Raw genomic sequence first — 18841 nt, 5'->3', positions numbered from 1 at the left:
TGCGTGATAATAACGTAGATAATAAATCGAGCCAAACGCAACGTTTAAAATCTTGTTTTTAGTGTCTAAATAAAGCAGTGCTGTAGATTCGACATACAGAAGTCAGATAGACAAATAAACAGACTGAACTGAGTTACTCTTTAATTGCTGTCGTTTTTCCCTGAGTTGCACAGTAAAAACATTTCTCCCCCACAAACGTTAAAATATAAGTATTCAAGTAAATTTAGAAATAAACATGCAAATTTTGGCTATGAGACATTACACAGTGCGGCTTGGCTTCAGTCGAGGGTCGTTATATATATAAGAGAATTATAATGTTTAAATAAAGCCATGTGAGTCTTGTTGAAATGTTTTTATTTCATTTGCTTTAAAGCTATAACTTTAATAAATAATGGTCCACTAGTCCTGAGGTGAACGAAAGCATATAAAAATCACTGATATCCGAGGCCAGGGCGCAGTGGTCAGTCTCTGTCCGTACAGTGCGTACGGTGAGTAAAACGGGCCCGTGGCTGCAGGCATCGGCACCGGCGCGCCCGGGCTTTTGGCGTACGGGTGGTACCGCGTGCCGAGCCCCAGCGTGTGATGCGGGGTCCTGAGCGCCAGCGGGGCTCCGGGCATGTGACAGGCCGGAAGAGTTAAAGAGTTGGGGTATCCCGACACGAGCTTCTCCGCGAATGCCGTGTGAGTCCGCAAATGAGCCAGAAGCTCCTCGGAGCTGGAGAAGCGCTTGTCGCAGGGTCCGTTGGCGGACACCCAGTTGCAGATGTGCTGCTGGGACTCGTTGGGCAGAATGAAGCCGTACGGGTACAACGGGTGTCCGGGGAACGAGGGCGGGTGCAGTGCGGCGCTGGGATACATGAGGGGGTATCCAGACTTGCTGTCGTGCGAGCTGCTGGATGATAGATGGCTGGCGCAGTGGTAGCTCAGGCAGAACGGGTCTCTGCACAGGCTGCTGGACATGATGGATGGCGGAGAGGCTCCGGCGAGGGGACTCGACCCCGCCTTACTGCTGAGAGCGCCGGACAGCTGAGCATTAATCAACTGACTGCCGCCGCCGGCCTTGCTCGGGTCCAGAGAGAGGAAGGGCTGCGGGTAGCCGGCGTACGCTCCGGGATAGGGGGAGATGGGGAATACGGTGTGGCCGGGTCTGTAGGGCGAAACCGGCGCCACGAGTCCCGACCCGAGAGCAGACGAGGCCGAGGATGTGGGAGCGCTGTCGGGCGTGACCGGTTTGGAAACATCCTGCGGTTTGTTTGCCTCGCCGTTGCTCTCAGTTCTCAGTTCCGGAGTGGAGTTTTTACGTGCTTCGCTTTCCTTTTTCCCTGTTTTATCTACGGATTCTGTCCGTCCAGGCTGTGGAGAGATGGAGCTGCAGGAGCTCGGGCTGCCCGTCCGCGGCGTGACCGGCCTGCAGGTGGCGCTCGGTACGCGGAAACCAGATTTATCTCCACCCGTGTCTTTTCTCTCTGACTTTGAGTATGGCTTGAAACTAGACTTATCCTCGGCTCCGATGTCGCTGATCTTCAGCGGACTGGATTTGCTGTCCTTGTCCGAGGCGACCGCAGAGAGTTTGGTCGAGGACGGAGGATCCGACTTCCCGATTTGGGAGCATGTTTGTGCGAGGAGGGCGAGTGGACTCTTCTTGGCATCCAACTGTGAAAACAGACAGTTTTAGGAATATGATAGCTTCAAAATAACACCTACAGAAAATACTGATGCTTTCCACATTAATGTGCATTTAATTAATCACATTTTGTAGGATAAAAAAGGTGTTTAGTGTTGATTTACGTGTGGCACGACTCGAATCTTAAATCCAAAATGCTGCAGAGACATTAAATCAAATGTCATGAGGGTTTTATTATATCTCTCTGTACATGCCATAACATGTGTTTCCATGTGGCAAACATGTATTGTTTTCCTTCACTTATATAGCTAAAGAAAAAAACTGCATTGTTGGAAGTAGGTCAGTTTTTAATGAAACCATTAACATGACATTTGATGTTTGTTTTTGCATCCAAGACTCAAAATTGACTGAAAAAGATGCATAAATAGTGTAAAGTCATTTTTTACACTTTCCAGTATTTATGCATCTTTGATTTAAATGTTTTTTGTTCACATAGCAACTTTGTCATATGGCAACTCTTCAGAAATGCTGAAGTTTATAGTAGCCTAATTATTTATGCATAAATAACAATGGTTTCTCCGTAAAAACATTCTCTAAGGTTGCGCGTAAAAGCTTTTATCGCCACTATTAAATTATAATTATTCACTTGTTTGGAGTTTTTAAGTTCGAAATATATATTAATGCACAAAATACACAGTAAAATTAATTTAATGTAAATTAATACTTTTTTGTTTCTTTTTCGAGTTGCCATATAAGTGTTATCAAAAAAGAATAATTCCATTTATAATTGGATTATTTTATGAAGAAGAAAATGGTTTTAACACTGCGTAATATAAAGGGTTAATTATAACCTCTGGTAAATATTATTGTATTTTCTACACACATTCAGTTGAAAATAAAATGATCAAAGGTGAGAATGTCCTCTTTACCTCGATGGGACTGACGGGAGTGGACGGTAGCGGCTGCAGATAGTCCGGGTGCAGGATGTGTCCGGTGCGCGCGCTCAGCATTTTCAACACTTTCACGGGCAAACGGCTCGCCTGGCGCTGCGGGTCTGCGGGAGGCAGTGAGTGCGGGAAGGGGTTAAGGTTTCGCTTCTTGTCCCACACTAGATCAACCACACTAAACACAGCAGACTCCGTAGGCAATGTGATCATGTCCCACTTCTCTCTGCGTAATCTGGAAACGCATCTGTGGATGGACAAAAAGTATCTCCCAAGAAGACAAACAAATGTTTTCAAATATCACAAAAACACACACAAAATATAATCCTTAAAGGTTCTTGCTGGGGAGCAGAGAGAGTTCGGAGCGCATCTTATCTTCCGCGTCGCGCACTCACACTGAGCTCAGCTCACGGACCTCGCGTTCACGCGCACCCGAGATTAAAGCCTTCCCCGCCGTCCAATCATATCGCTGCGTGAGGTGATTGACAGGTCCAAGGGATGTGTAGCGTCACCGTTGTGGGCGTTTGTTTTGGCCATGTTGAGGAGGTAAAAACCTCACATCAATACATAAAACAAATCCAGTATTATAATTCTGTTCATTTAATTTGAACACTAAAAAAGCAGAGCAGGTTTATTAATATATCTTAAACATGAGATGACTTCACAGTTCATCTCAGACTGATATTAGATATGTCTGCAGCTATAAACTATAAAAACTTATATAATGCTGAGAATTTAACCGGCCCCAATAAAAAAAACATTATACTCTGATGACACGTCAAATATTATCAAAAACCATAAACCCAAAGCATATAAAATGAATTAGAGAAGGAATCATAAATGTCATATCTGGTGATTAAAATGCAAAAATATGGTATTGTGAAGTGTTGGGTGAGTTTTAACACAATCCGTTAAACCAATAGAACATCCATCCATCGCTGGATTAAAAACAACCCAATTGCTGGGTAAAATAAAATATAACCCAATTGCTGGGTTGTTTTTAACCCAGCAATTGGGTTATATTTTATTTAACCCAGCCAACTGGGTTGTTTTAACCCAGCAATAGGATTAAATTTTATTTAACCCAGCAATTGGGTTGTTTTAACCTAGTAATTAGCAATTGGGTTGTTTTAACCCAGTAATTAGCAATTGGGTTGTTTTTAACCCAGCAATTGGGTTACATTTTATTTAACCCTGCAATTGGGTTGTTTTTAACCCAGCAATTGGGTTATATTTTATTTAACCCAGCCAATTGGGTTATATTTTATTTAACCCAGCAATTGGATTAAATTTTATTTAACCCAGCAATTGGGTTGTTTTAACCCAGCAATTGGGTTGTTTTAACCCAGCAATTAGGTTATATTTTATTTAACCCAGCAATTGGGTTATTTTAACCCAGCAATTGGGTTAAATGTTTGCCCAACCTGCTGGGCAGTTTTATTTAACTCAGCAATTGGGTTAAATTTTATTTAACCCTGCAATTGGGTTGTTTTTAACCCAGCAATTGGGTTATATTTTATTTAACCCAGCAATTGGATTAAATTTTATTTAACCCAGCAATTGGGTTGTTTTTAACCCAGTAATTAGCAATTGGGTTGCAATTGGGTTGTTTTAACCCTGCAATTTGATTGTTTTAACCCAGTAATTGGGTTAAATTTTATTTAACCCTGCAATTGGGTTGGTTTTTAACCCAGCAATTAGGTTATATTTTATTTAACCCAGCAATTGGCTTGCAATTGGGTTATTTTAACCCAGCAATTGGGTTAAATGTTTGCCCAACCTGCTGGGTTGTTTTTAACCCAGCAGTTTTTTTATCTATCTATCTATCTATCTATCTTTCTATCTATCTATCTTTCTATCTATCTATCTATCTATCTATATTAATTGTTTACTAATCCAGTGTTGATTGTTATGAATTAAAGCGCGCTCCGGAGCCGCTGATGGATGGGCGGCAGATGCTGATGGATGAGCGGGGGTTGCTGTTCTCGGCGGCGTCTGTCAGCTCTCGGTTCTGCCCGTGAGTTATTAGGGCCAGAAACTCCCCCTTTATTGTGCGGGTGATGGATGACGCCCAGCACACGGGCGTTATTCCATAATGGGAACACATTTCAGACGGGCCATATTTCACCACATTTAAGTAGAAAGTTTTGAACGCCTCCTCGATATTTCACATCCCTCTGGCATATTTATGGAAAACTCCACGCATGCAAATGTAATTACACACTACAGCCTGTAGGACTAAACAGTGGTACCAAACATGCAGTGCAGTGCAGGTACAGTTTTATTAAAGCAAAAGCTGTTAATCTGTTTTATAAATTTAACTCTGGAGTTTAGTGAATGATAACAGTTTAATATGAGTTTATTTATTTATATACATTTTTCAACAAGCCTTCAAACTTGTGTTTGATCTTCTGGCTAGAAAATAGTACTGCTACTTATAATATCAATCAGTTAGTAACTGACAGTAATTGAGCGTATTGCTTTTATTGGGAATAGGGAGCTCAGGAGAGATGATCGTTTGGTAGAGCAGATCATCTGAAGCTCTGCTCATTATCTTCTGCTCATTAATCTACGCCAGAGACACATCGAGCAGGACCTGATGTGGTGGTGAAGAAAGAGAAAACGCCATTAACCACCGCAGAGCACGTGCAAACATATGGTGAGCTGGTTTTCCCTGGATGGCGTGTAAATAAATAAACCTGCGTACAAACAAGGGGGGAGAAAACACCATCTTGCTCATCCTTCTCTTGTAATACTAACCTGAAAACATGCAGTCATTCTTGTGCTAAAGGCCGGGTTTAGTTTAACAAATGTGCATTCAAGGAGTTCGTATTAGTCAAGTATTGTGGTGTTAAAGGTATTATGCCGCTTTTCACAAGATAGTCTCTGGTGTTCCCAGAATGTGTCTGTGAAGTTTCAGCTCAAAATACCCCACAGATCATTTATTATAGCTTGTTGTAAATGCCTATTTTCGAGTGGATGGGAAAACATGCTGTTTTAGTGCATGTGTCTTTAAATGCAAATGAGCTGCTGCTCCCCGCCCCCTTTCCAGAAGAGTATTAAGACACTTAAAGTCAGACTTCGTATGTTTCATATTTTGTTCTGAGAAAAGCTGCGGTTGATTTTGATATTTTGTTATCTAACGCAATAACATTCACACACGTTTAAGTGTCACACGAGTGTCTAAATACTTTTTTTAAGGGGGTCGCTGTCTCATTCCAGGCGTTTAACAGCACTTGTCAGTGAAGAGTGACGGCTGTAATATTGGCACAGATCGACAGACTGAACCATTAGCCCTGACAGACAGGATTAGACTGCTGAAAGGATTCATTCATGGCTTCTAAGCTGTCATTTTATACCTCCTTTCTCAAGCTGTCAAGATGCCGGAGCTCTTAAGAGGAGTTTTAACCTTGTCACATGACTGCTGTCATCTCTCGCCGTTATTGGACAGAATCCTTCAGACAAACTGTTTGCTCTCTTAGTGTTCGCATCAACAGGTCAGTCTCAGAGGAACATCTCACTTTAATGTGTGCTGCTTGTTAGGTTGGTTTGGTTTAGATGATTCATACTTTACATGCTGTTGTAGTTGTTGCGGATTGACTTGACGTGCCAATCAGGTTATTAGATCTGCAGAAAGTCTTTGAGTCTACAGAGGATTCACATATTTAATAGACTTGGAATCATGTTTAGATTATGGGTGAAATATTAACACACAAACAGCAAGACACCATTCCAGGAAAAACTGCAAATCGTTTTGATGTTCAGTCAGTGCAAAGTGTTCACAAGTACACAGTTCAAAGGAAAAAGGAGAAAATACAAATATAATTACCAATTCAGTTCATTTAAGAAAAAGGGTTTACATGACAAAGGTTATTCAACAATTTATAAAATAAATCAAATGTTCCTTTTCAGGCTGTTCTTTGGAAATTTAAATTAATTTGATCAGTATATGCATGCTTTTGTATGTAAAAATGCATTCTTTTGAGGTAAATAAGAGTCTTTCTACTTCAAAAATTCATCTTTAATTCAATGTGTTACGCTCGTAAAAATGAAGGTTCTTTTTTGGCATCAATGGTTCCATGAACAGCCTTTAACATCCACTGAACCTTCCATTGATCAGAAGGTTTTTTATAGTGGAAAACGATTTAAAAAAATGTTTTTCACACTAAGAAAAAAATGGTTCTTTTAACCCTCTGGTGTTCGGTCATTTTAGACCAAAAAAAAAAAAAAAAATCAGAATAGTACGAAATAAGGCTGGGTATTGACACAATTTTCACGATTCGATTTGATTTCTATTCACATGCTTTCGATTCGATTACGATTTCGATTCAATATCGATTGTTTTGGATGTAGTATATCAGATACAGTACATGGCAAATTTTCTAAGGAAAAAAATCTCTCAACTAATGCTGTAAACTACACATGGGAGTCAGTTGGTACTACATTACTATAATATTGTTAAAATTAACTTATTTATAATTAATTTATTTATATACAAACACTTAAATTACACTCAATGATGTTTTTTTTTATAATAACTAAAGTTTAGAATTACATAATCATATTTCTTCTCTTAATTCATTTTTTGTATTTAAATTGTGGCTGTCATAACTGATTTATTCAAACATGCATTAAATAGTGAAGAACATTAAAAATTATAATAAATATGTAACGGTGCATATATTTATCAGAATGCTCCTCTCTAGAGTTCACTTTTCAAGCTGAATAACGAGTTTATGGTCACTTCGGAGGTAAATGTGACGTTACGTGACATTGTTTACAAGCTGTTTTATTGACGTCTTTCCGAGGTTGAAACACTGATTGAGCTATTACACAAGACATGATACGGGTTTCGGTAAGTTGTACTGTATCTTTTAACATACCTTCAGATGTTTATTCATGTATATTTCGCGCTGTAACTGGTATTAAAGCAGAGGAGAGGATGTTCACATGCGCTCCGTGCTGCCGCTTCTCTTTAACTGAGACGCTAAAGTGATCTGTCACGCCGCATTTAACAGCGCCAAAACAATATTTATTTTTTGAATCTCATAATAAGATGGACGTCATTTGAAATCTGAGACTTTGCTTCATATCAAAAGTAACAAAGCACAAAGATTATTGTGATTATTTCTACATGTTCTGTTCATTCATCAACTGAAAACAGACTAATCGATTCTTGGGATTTAAGAATCGATATCGATTAGTAAAAACGAGAAATCAATATATATATATTTTTTTTTACCCAGCCCTAGTACGAAATTCAGTGACTTTTGCCACAGTCGCTATGAGACCACAAAATAAATAAATAAATAAACAAATAATAAAAAAATATAGTAATCGTGGACTTAATTGAAGAAAGCTAAATGGACATTAAAAAATTGTTACACTTGATGTAACAAAATGTCTTTCTCAGTGTTCAGGTTTGACTGTAGTAAAATTAATGCAAAAACTAAAAAAAAAAAAAAAAAAAATCTAAACCTTTACAAAAAGTAGTCTTTGAGAATGTCTAAAAATATATCCAAATCTACAACTTAATAAAAATAAGTATTTATGTCTAAAAACAACTAGAGAATTTATATATAGCTATAAAGGAATCTAGTGGTTACGGCATTACAGATGTTTTTCTTTTTTCACTCCCACCAGATGGCACTAATCTGCCTTCAAAAATTATATTTTAAAGGAATTGTCTCTACTTTAACATGAAATACTGCTTTAATTGAAAAGTAGTTAAAAAATCACTTTTTTTTATTATTTTCAATGGAAAAAAAACCATTAGTACTTTCTCAAAATACAAAATACAAAATATTATTGAACAAAAATATTGCTTTACAATGTTACATTTCAGGTGTTGGGTCACTTCTGACTGCGAACAACACAAGTGTGACTCAAATTAACTAAGGTTCTTTAGGGAATCAAAAATGGTTCTTCTACGGCATCACTACATACTCCCCCCCCTTTGGGACATTTACTTTTAAGAGTTTATTTGCTTGGTAATTATTTGTGAAATTCACTAGCAATTTCTGAGTGAAAATAGTAAATCCTATGCCAGTTTTTTCAGTGTATAGAAGACAAAGTCATACAGGTTTGGAACGAGTAAATGATGAGACAGTTTTCATTTTGCCTGAACTTCTCCTTTAAGCTTGAGTCTTAAACTTGGAGCAGACAGGATCCATTACCCGCAAGGTGAGCTGCCAGCCTGCCGACGTGATCTACGGCTGAAAGTGACATGCTTTTGACTGCACCATTCATCTCCAGAGCAGGTGTGTCTCAGGTGCACCTCAGCTTATCCCTCCATCACACTCCTCTCCTTCATTTCTCTGGCGGCTTTAACCCGATCAGGCCCTAAGTAACGTCTCAAACTCTCAAAACTGTTCAAGTCAGTCTGAGAGGTGTGACTATAGACAGAAGAAGAGGGTTTCTTTTTAAGGGTGTCTTATTAATTAGTTAAAGCTGTGGACCTCAGAGACTCGTCAGGGAAGGGGAGGAATATAAGACTGAGGGATTACAGACGGACATCCACATTATCAGCAGGTGCGTCCAAGAACTGCCAGACTTTAGTTATGCCTCCAAATACATCTGACGACTCTGGCAATCTCCACTGCCACTGGAACTAATTCCTGCAGCGTGTGAAGCCCAGCGACCTGACATCTGTCATATTATTGTCATAAGAACTCTTTGAAACATTCTTATATTCTGAAGGCCCTTCACTTTTACTAATAGTCTTATGAGGATCATTTGGCGCAAAGTTTCTTCAAGGCAAGTCAGTCCGGTCTGCGGCCATCTTGGTCTACAAGAAGAGACGTAGCTATACAGGTCATTTGTGTAAGTCTCCAAGACAGTTTTGGTTTAAATAATAATCCCAAATCAGATCAGATCACACTAGAAACTATTTTTCAGACTGGTTCAGTTGCTCTTCAGTCACGCATGTCGCGATTGGCTTTTCAACTGAAATGTGGGACGTCCATTTCTAGAGTCGCCTTGTTGTTTTTGTGAGATTTGAACACCTTTTGTTTGTACTTGAGTTTTTTGACTGATGTCAGTATTGTGTTTTTTAGGGTTGCTCGTGACTGGATGTGGTTTCTTGTTGCTCCTCGTGCTCGTCTCGGAGCGCTATCAGGTTAAGTGCATTAGCGCAGTGATGGGATTACTGTCACCCGAGTGCCTAGTCCCATCTCCAGCTCTCCCAGTGAATAGTCTTAGCGTGTCTCATGGGCCAGATTAGGGATTACCTGCCGGGAAGCTTCCATCAGGATTATGGGTGGAGAGAGAGGAGGGCTGAGAGCAGTCAGGTGAGGATGAACACACTGTCCCGTCTGGCGCTCCCGACTGAACGTTCCCCTTTTCTTTGTTTTCCATTTCCTTTTTCTTTCTTTCCTGTTTCCATTTAGTTTCCTTACCTTTTTTTTCCATTTCCACTCTCATTTCAGTTACATCTTTTTCTTTCCTTATCTTTTGGTTTTCTGTAACATTTCCTTTTTTTATTTTCCCTTGTCTTTTTCATTATGTTTCTTCTTTTCCTTTTCATTTCCTTTACTTTTCCCATTTGTTTAATTTTTACTTTTCTTCCTGTCTTCTTTCCTCCTTTTCTCAATTTTACTTTTCCAATCCGTTTCCTTACTTTTTCCACTTCCACTACCTTTTCCTTTCTAATTTCCCTTTCTTTCTTTTCCTTTTCCTTTTCATTTTCATTCCTTTTCCCATTTCTGTTTACTTTTTCCTTCTCTGTCTGTTTTCTTTCCTTTCTCGTTTTATTTTCCTTTAATTTCCTTACTTTTTACACTTCCATTTCCCTTTCCTCTTTACTTTCTATTTTCTTTCCCTTTTCATTTCCTTTACTTTTCCAGTTTAATTTTACCGTTTACTTTTGTTTTATTTCCTTCCTTTCTTTTTTCCTTCTTTTTCCACTTCCAATTCCTTTCCTTTTTTCATTGCTTTTTCTTTTTACCTCCATTTTCTTCTTTTCCCTTTTCACTTTCTTTACTTTTCGCATTTGTTTTTTCTTCTCTTCCTGTTTTCTTTCCTTCTTTCTTTCTTTTCCTTTCCGTTTCCTTACTTTTTCCAATACCATTACCTTTTCCTTTTTTATTTCTATTTCTTTTTACTTCCCTTTTGTTTTTTATTCCCATTACTTTTCTCATTTGAGTTTACTTTTTACTTCTCTTCTTGTTTTATTTTCCTTTTTGTTTTCTTAGTTTTCCCACTTCCGTTTCCTTTTCCTTTCTCATTTCTTTTCCTTTTCCCATTTCAATTTACTTTTTTCTTCTCTGCTTTTTCTTGTTTCCTTACTTACTTTCCCACTTCCTTTTCCCTTTCCTTTTTTATTTCCCTTTTCTTCTTTTCCTTTTCATTTCCTTTTCCCATTTCCCAGTTTACTTTTATTTCTCTTCCTTCTATCTTTCTTTCTTTCTTATTTTCTTTTCCTTTCCGTTTCCTTACTTCCACTTCCATTACCTTTTCCTTTTTAATTTAATTTAAATTTCTTTTTCTTCTCTTTTATTGTTTTCTTTTATTTACTTTTCTTATATCAATTTACTTTTTACTTCTCTTCATTCTCTTCTCTTTTTGTTTTCTTACTTTTTCCACTATAATGTCCTTTTCCTCTCTCATTTCCATTTTTTACTTCAATTTCTTCTTTTCCTTTTCATTTCCTTTACCATTTCAGTTTACTTTGTACTTATTTTCTTCCTTTCTTGTTTCCTTACTTTTTCCTTCCTTTCACCTTCCTTTCTTTCTTTCTTTTCCTTTTTGATTCCTTTCCTTTTCCCAATTCAGTTTACTTTTTCCTTCTCAGCCTGTTTTCTTTCCTTTCTCATTTTCTTTTCGTTTCATTTCCTTACTTTTCCACTTCCATTTCCCTTTTCTCTTTACTTTCTTTTCTTTCCTTTCCTCTTCACTTCCTTTACTTTCCACATTTCGGTTTACTTTTACTTCTACTTCTGTTCTATTTCCTTCCTTTTTTGATTTCTTTTCCTTAGATATAAAAATATCTATTTTCCCACTGCCTTTATCTTTTACCATTTCTTTATCCTGTTTGCTTTACTTCCTTTACTTTTCCTTCTTATTTGGCACTAGTGGTGAGAGTTTCAGAAAATATGGACAAAGAGCCACATGTTGAGTCCGGTGAGAATATTAATAAGACGTGTTTTCAAATCCAGAATTGAGACATTTTCACCATCATGTAATTTCACAATGAATCCTTCATTTCAAGGCTCCACATCAAAGGCTGCCGCGCATGTCTGAAGCTGCATGTCTTTTCCTTTCTCTCCACTGTCCTGCATGAGTTGGGATTTGTCGAGCTGTATGTAGTCGCTGTATCGTGTCTCCCGTCAGCGCTGAAGTTTGCCAGGTCTGGATAGCGTTCGGCGGCAGCTCGTCAGAACGAATGATGAAGTGTGAAACGGCTCTGAGGCCGACGGGAGGCAGGTGCTCCCTCAGGCTCCCCGATCTCTCGCTCCTTTACACTAAATCAATCGTGGCCTGCTGGGATTGAGCCACGAGGGCCTGACGCACACTGACTCTTTCATGAGGCTGTTTGAAGTTTTAACTATCGTGAGGAGTGATTCGGTGCCCAGCGGCCGCGCTGCACATACACTCGCCCTTTTCATTTTGATCTGTATTTACCTTTACATTTCAGATTTGAGTGTTGCTTATGTTGCGTCAATAATGCAACACCAAAAAATCAATTACGAACTGTGTAAATAATTCCGTTTGGGCCTAAACAGAGAAAATTACTGTGGAAGTCTGAAAATTCATCCATGTTCTATTTATATTTTCCCATTTAATCATGAAAAAAATGCATTACAAATTCTATTGTCAACATAAAAGTTTGATCAAAAAGTTGAACTTTAATCCAATTATTATTTTAGTTAATTTTATTAAATAAAAAAAAAATGTATTACCTTTTTTATTTTATTTTATTAACTTTATTTTACTAATTTTATTAACTATTTTATTTTTATTTACTATTTTATTTTAACTTTATTTTATTAACTTTATTTTCAGGTTTAAATATTCTTGACCCATAAATTTGTTTAATTTCGATGTTCATCCCTTCTTTTCCCCATCAGTCTTTGGACGCGAGTCTGGGCAGCGATCCTGTTTTCCGTGTGTGGAGTCTGTTGTCCTGATCAGCTCCTGTATCATCATGCTGTGGTGTTAATGAGAGTCTCGGGCTCCTGGTGACCCTAAATCTCCAGCGTTAGTCACCCTCTGTTGACCCGTGTGGTTTAACATGGCGCGTCCCAAACGATCTGGCTTCACGACTCAGATTTTACATTGGACATCAAATGGCGACCCAACACGGTATGACGGTTTCATGCTGTCGGCAGCAAATAATTCACCACACTGAACTCACTGCGGTCGATTCAGATCATGATGGAGGCATGTCACAACCTGTCCATGTTGGCATCTGATTAATCTAGCTTCTTATTAGAGAGTGACTTTGATTGGACGCAAGGCCTTTGATGTCAAGAAAGATATGCAAAGAGCTTTTTCTTTGCTTTATTTTGATATAGCCTACATGATGAAGAGCTTAGTTGCATTTTTATTACTTGCATTTAACATTGTTTTATGATCTGTTTTTCTTCTGTCTGACGTCTCATGCACAAACGCAGGAACGGACATCAAATTCAGCTGTTATAAATCTGACCGACTTTAGGCGTCCAGTAAAGATTTTATAGGCGTTTACAAGCTCTCTCAGAACGGAAGAGCTATAAATTAACAAGAAATAAAAGAAAAATAATAATGCCACTTTCAAAACATTACTGTTATTACTGATATATAATATAGACATTTGATTAGATTATAGAATACAGCATAACTGTATTTATTGTTACGTTATTTTTATTATTTTAAATATTACTTCTTGCTCATATTATGTTTGTTGTCCAGGCCGTCTTGTTTCTTCTGTCATCTTTGTCTTTTCCTGACTTCTTTGAGATACTAAAAGATCAGATGAAGTTGAAAACACTGAGCGTGAGCTGAAATCAGGCGTTTCTTCAGGCGGTGTGAAATGAGTTTGCCGTGAGATTGATGGGAACAGCAGATCTGTGGCTTTCAGCATGTGATTCAGGGCTGTAATTCACTCTGACACGCTGCTGCGGTTACCGGTGTAAATCAAACCGGACGCTGGTATAATGAGAGCCTGTGACTGAACTCTTCAAAACCCAACAGATATACTCAAAACACCTACTCTTATGCAGAAAATTCTCCAGTGAAATGGTGAAGTCCATGTTAAAGTCCCCATGAAATCAAAATGAACAATTCTTCTGTTTTTATGGAATATTGCAGTGTTTATTCTGAATGATTTATCATTATTGTTTTAAATTCATGTTCCTGGTAATCTTGAATCAGAATATCTTCTCCTCCCTCTTGCAGCATCTCTTCTCTTCTCTGATGACGAGGGCGGGGCAACCTGTCACTCACATGAGATCCACCAATAGCAAACCACAACCATCCAATCAATTCCCCACAGACAAAATCAAGCCCTGCCCTACATTTGTTCTTGTTTGAGAAGCGTTTCACTCGGATATACGGCACAATAGAGAAGAAAAAATGACTTTAAACAATTTGCAAGTGAAATTACATTCAAAACCAGTTTTACTGAGTAATTCGACTCACATTGAATGACAAAAAAATAGAGGACAGGACTTGATTCTTATATATACATCCAAAACAGGGGCATATTTGTTTCACAACTGATGAATTTTGCAACATCGACACTGTTATTGAACCAAACTGAATCAACATTAAACTGAATTGATCTGAATAATGACACTATTGTCTTTTAGAGCTGATTTACAGCAGAATTTGAATTTGTCTCATATTTGATGAAGTTTGCTTCATTATTTTCCTGTTTATTACTGTGAAGCTGCTTTGAAACCATCTGTATTGTATAAAGTGCTGTAGAAATAGATGGATTTGTGACGTTGGCTGAAAAGTCGTTTCAGAGGTTGAGCAAATTCTGCTGAAAGTTTATGAAGACAAATCATTCGATCACTTACTTCTCTCTGATGAGTTTATATCTGTTCATTTATAATTCTAACTTTATTTCAGGTTTAATTTCAGGCTTATTTTAAACATTCTGATCCACACACACACACACACACACACACACACACTCACACACACTCAGGCTGTGTGAAAAGGTAAATAACGTTTAAGATCTCGGGTCAAGCGTGCTGTGAGAATTTAAAGCCGTGGCATTTGCGGAGCAGCCGTTTGTCAGAGTGCTGTCTGAAGAGAAGAACATCAGCAGACTCACAGATGACCTCTGACTGACCCCGACACACAACAGCTGCGAGTCAGATGTCTCACACACACACTCACACTCTCTCTCATACACACACACACTCACACACACTTTTTTTTGTCCGCTTGTGGTCATTAATGTACTAAACTTTTGATATAAGCATGTTTTCACACCGGTGTCATAGAAGAACCTTTCAGTGACCAGTTCTTAGAACTTTTAAAAATATAAAGAAACGTTTTCTACTTGAAGGTTCTGTGGTTGTTAAGTTCTTCATGGAACCATAAATAAAGAACCTGTATACATCATACAGGTTCAGAAGAACATTTGTAATCATTTCCATCCCTTTAAAGCAGATCACTAAACAGAGGAATTTTGCATTTTTGTGGCTTCATTCAGATATATGATTTTATTCAAATATGTGGATGTTATTGCGCTTCTGCTGGAGCTCTATGGCCCTCAGGTGCAGGTGTGTGTGTGTGTGTTCTTCAGACGTGTCCCTCACCTGTGTTAATGGGTGTTCATTTGAGCTTTGATCAGCTGACAGGATGGATTCTCTCCGTCAGTTCAAACACATCCTCTCAGTTGTCGCTCCTGCTGAACGTCTGAACTGGGACTGACCTCTTACAGGAATGTTACGGGTTCAGAATTCATACTAATATGATGATTTGCGGCTCAAGAAACATTTATGATTATTATCAGTGTTGAAAACAGTTGTGCTGCTTCAGATTTTTGTAGAAACTGATACATTTTATTTTTCAGGATTCTTTGATGAATAGAAGGTTCAAAAGAACAGCATTTATTTGAAATAGAATCGTTTGTAAGATTATAAATGTTTTATTATTTTTTTACTTTAATTGTTTTATTTTGTTTTATTAATCAGATCAAAAATCCTTCCATTCACCTTTGTGTGTTCAATTTCTTTCCACTGACACTGTGGCTGGAAGGGAAGGATTGTGATATTTTCCATAAAGGAAAGTCGGCTGCACAAGTTATTATATTTTGATTGAAAGATTACAAAGGCAAACATTTTATATTATTGGTAATGACGTGCACTGATGAATCATTCACACTGAGACCAGGAACATGCATTAAGAAAGCAAACAGTTAATTCTGATTTCACATTGACCTTGAAACAGCGGCATTCCTGTAAGAGGTCAGTGCGAGGTCGAAGCGTCAGCACAAACATGAGAGTTTGCTATTTATCATCTTGTCGAGTAGCTTGTAAAATCTACAGGAAATGTCTTACAGGATGCATGTAAATCACATGACATGTTCTCCATTAATCCCTCAAGCTCTCAGTGGGCAATAAAAAAACGAGCGGCCGGCCATTGGGTCGGAAGCAGACGGCAAACGGAGACTTTCTCTCGCTCTCTCGCACGTACACACGGACAGCAGGATGAAACAAAGAGCCGTTGTGTGCGGCATCAGCTGATAAGGAAGTCACGGTGTCATAAGAGCTTTATATAATGCAGATCTCAGATGTTTTGAGTTATGATAGGCATCAGACCACAACAGAGCGTCCTTCTTCCACACACACACACACACACACACACACAGGCCCGCTGTACGCTTCATAGATACTGTAACCTTTGAAGATCTTATCGTGTTAGCTGTTAATTTCCTGTGTGAACGCTGCCAGTGTTTGAGCTGCACAGATTTTATGGCTTTATCCCGAAACCTATGAATGACCTACATAGACAGCATTATAAAACTGTGCTATGAAGATAAAAAGTTCAAAAGAACAGCGTTTACTTGAATTAGAATCTTTTGTAACATTATAAATTTCTTAACTGTTACTTTTGATCAATTTAATGCGTCCTTGATGAATAAAAGTAAGAATGTCTTACTTGACCAAACTTTTGAACGGTTGTTATTGAAGCTTGTTTCTGCCATGAAATAAAAAAAAATTATAAAGTCAGAATTGCAAGTTATAAAGTCAGAATTGCGAGTTATAAAGTCAGAATTGCGTGATATAAAGTCAGAATTGAGTTATAAAGTCAGAATTGAGTTATAAAGTCAGAATTGCGTGATATAAAGTCAGAATTGAGTTATAAAGTCAGAATTGCGTGATATAAAGTCAGAATTGCACAATATAAAGTCAGAATTGCGAGTTTAAGTCAGAATTGCGCGATATAAAGTCAGAATTGCGCGATATATAGTCAGAATTGCGCGATATATAGTCAGAATTGCGAGTTTTAAAGTCAGAATTGCGAGTTATAAAGTCAGAATTGCGAGATATAAAGTCAGAATTGCGAGTTATAAAGTCAGAATTGCGTGATATAAAGTCAGAATTGAGTTATAAAGTCAGAATTGAGTTATAAAGTCAGAATTGAGTTATAAAGTCAGAATTGCGTGATATAAAGTCAGAATTGAGTTATAAAGTCAGAATTGCGTGATATAAAGTCAGAATTGCACAATATAAAGTCAGAATTGCGCGATATAAAGTCAGAATTGCGAGTTTAAGTCAGAATTGCGAGAGATAAAGTCAGAATTGCGAGTTATAAAGTCAGAATTGCGAGTTATAAAGTCAGAATTGCGTGATATAAAGTCAGAATTGAGTTATAAAGTCAGAATTGCGTGATATAAAGTCAGAATTGAGTTATAAAGTCAGAATTGAGTTATAAAGTCAGAATTGCGTGATATAAAGTCAGAATTGCACAATATAAAGTCAGAATTGCGCGATATAAAGTCAGAATTGCGAGTTTAAGTCAGAATTGCGAGAGATAAAGTCAGAATTGCGAGTTATAAAGTCAGAATTGCGAGTTATAAAGTCAGAATTGAGTTATAAAGTCAGAATTGCGTGATATAAAGTCAGAATTGAGTTATAAAGTCAGAATTGCGTGATATAAAGTCAGAATTGAGTTATAAAGTCAGAATTGAGTTATAAAGTCAGAATTGCGTGATATAAAGTCAGAATTGCACAATATAAAGTCAGAATTGCGCGATATAAAGTCAGAATTGCGAGTTTAAGTCAGAATTGCGAGAGATAAAGTCAGAATTGCGAGTTTAAGTCAGAATTGTGAGAGATAAAGTCAGAATTGCGAGTTTTAAAGTCAGAATTGCGAGATATAAAGTCAGAATTGCGAGTTTAAGTCAGAATTGCGAGAGATAAAGTCAGAATTGCGAGTTTAAGTCAGAATTGTGAGAGATAAAGTCAGAATTGCGAGTTTAAGTCAGAATTGCGAGAGATAAAGTCAGAATTGCGAGTTTAAGTCAGAATTGTGAGAGATAAAGTCAGAATTGCGAGATATAAAGTCAGAATTGCGGGATATAAAGTCAGAATTGCGAGTTTTAAAGTCAAAATTGCGAGTGATAGTCAGAATTGCGAGATATAAAGTCAGAATTGCGAGAGATAAAGTCAGAATTGCGAGTTTAAGTCAGAATTGCGCGATATAAAGTCAGAATTGAGATAAAGTCAGAATTGCGTTATAGTCAGAATTGCGCAATATAAAGTCAGAATTGCAAGTTTTAAAGTCAGAATTGAGTTATAAAGTCAGATGAGTTATAAAGTCAGAATTTCAAGTTTTAAAGTCAGAACTGTGTGAGATAAAGTCAGAATATGAATATATATATATATATAATTTCTTGCTTCTGAGAGTTGCCACTCTAAGTTTCTTACTAACGCAGTGTTTTCATTTTAAAATAATATAATTCAATTAAGTAGCTGGATTTATAGTACAAAAAAAATCAACCTAATTAAAATAGAATATTTGCCTCAGTATTTGTATACGCATGGTAAAGTGTGCATGTTTTGTATGATCGAGAGCACACGTACAGTATGTTGGCATTGACGGATCATTAACAGGCGCTCAGGTGGGAGTCAGCGAGACGAACGTGACCCAATCAGCCTGTCAGAGAGTGACATGTTAATCACAGTCTTTAGCTGTGGTTGTGTGTGTATGATGTGTGTGTGACAGCTGTGGCAGGGCAGTAATAGCTCGTCTTTGTTCTGTGGCTGTACAGTATGTGTGTGTCTGAACCTCACCTGTCCCGAGCGTGACAGCTCAAATATTATCAGAGCCA

The 18841-nt window shown here is 37.8% G+C and overlaps 2 protein-coding genes across 2 annotated transcripts; both read right to left on the bottom strand.

Moving 5' to 3' along the window:
- Nucleotides 1–124: 124 nt before the first annotated feature.
- On the bottom strand, nucleotides 125–2990 carry LOC127523205 (zinc finger protein 503-like). Its single transcript, XM_051913656.1, is given in 3 exon segments — nucleotides 125–452; nucleotides 454–1653; nucleotides 2554–2990. Coding segments are annotated over 3 exon segments (1449 nt in total). The 5' UTR covers nucleotides 2782–2990; the 3' UTR covers nucleotides 125–431.
- A 5969-nt stretch (nucleotides 2991–8959) lies between these two features.
- Nucleotides 8960–11480, bottom strand: LOC127524264 (nucleolar protein 58-like). Its single transcript, XM_051915724.1, has 4 exons — nucleotides 11437–11480; nucleotides 11243–11325; nucleotides 10770–10801; nucleotides 8960–10663 (listed from the first exon to the last, which is right to left on the bottom strand). Exons 1-4 carry the CDS (start codon nucleotides 11478–11480, stop codon nucleotides 10427–10429), a joined length of 396 nt encoding a protein of 131 aa, XP_051771684.1. The 3' UTR covers nucleotides 8960–10426.
- Between the last annotated feature and the right edge of the window lie 7361 nt (nucleotides 11481–18841).

The sequence above is a fragment of the Ctenopharyngodon idella genome, chromosome 12 (genome assembly GCF_019924925.1).
Source record: "Ctenopharyngodon idella isolate HZGC_01 chromosome 12, HZGC01, whole genome shotgun sequence".
In the NCBI taxonomy this organism is placed as follows: Eukaryota; Metazoa; Chordata; class Actinopteri; order Cypriniformes; family Xenocyprididae; genus Ctenopharyngodon; species Ctenopharyngodon idella.
Note: the sequence above shows the minus strand (reverse complement) of the source record. Positions and strands in the feature narration are given on the sequence as shown.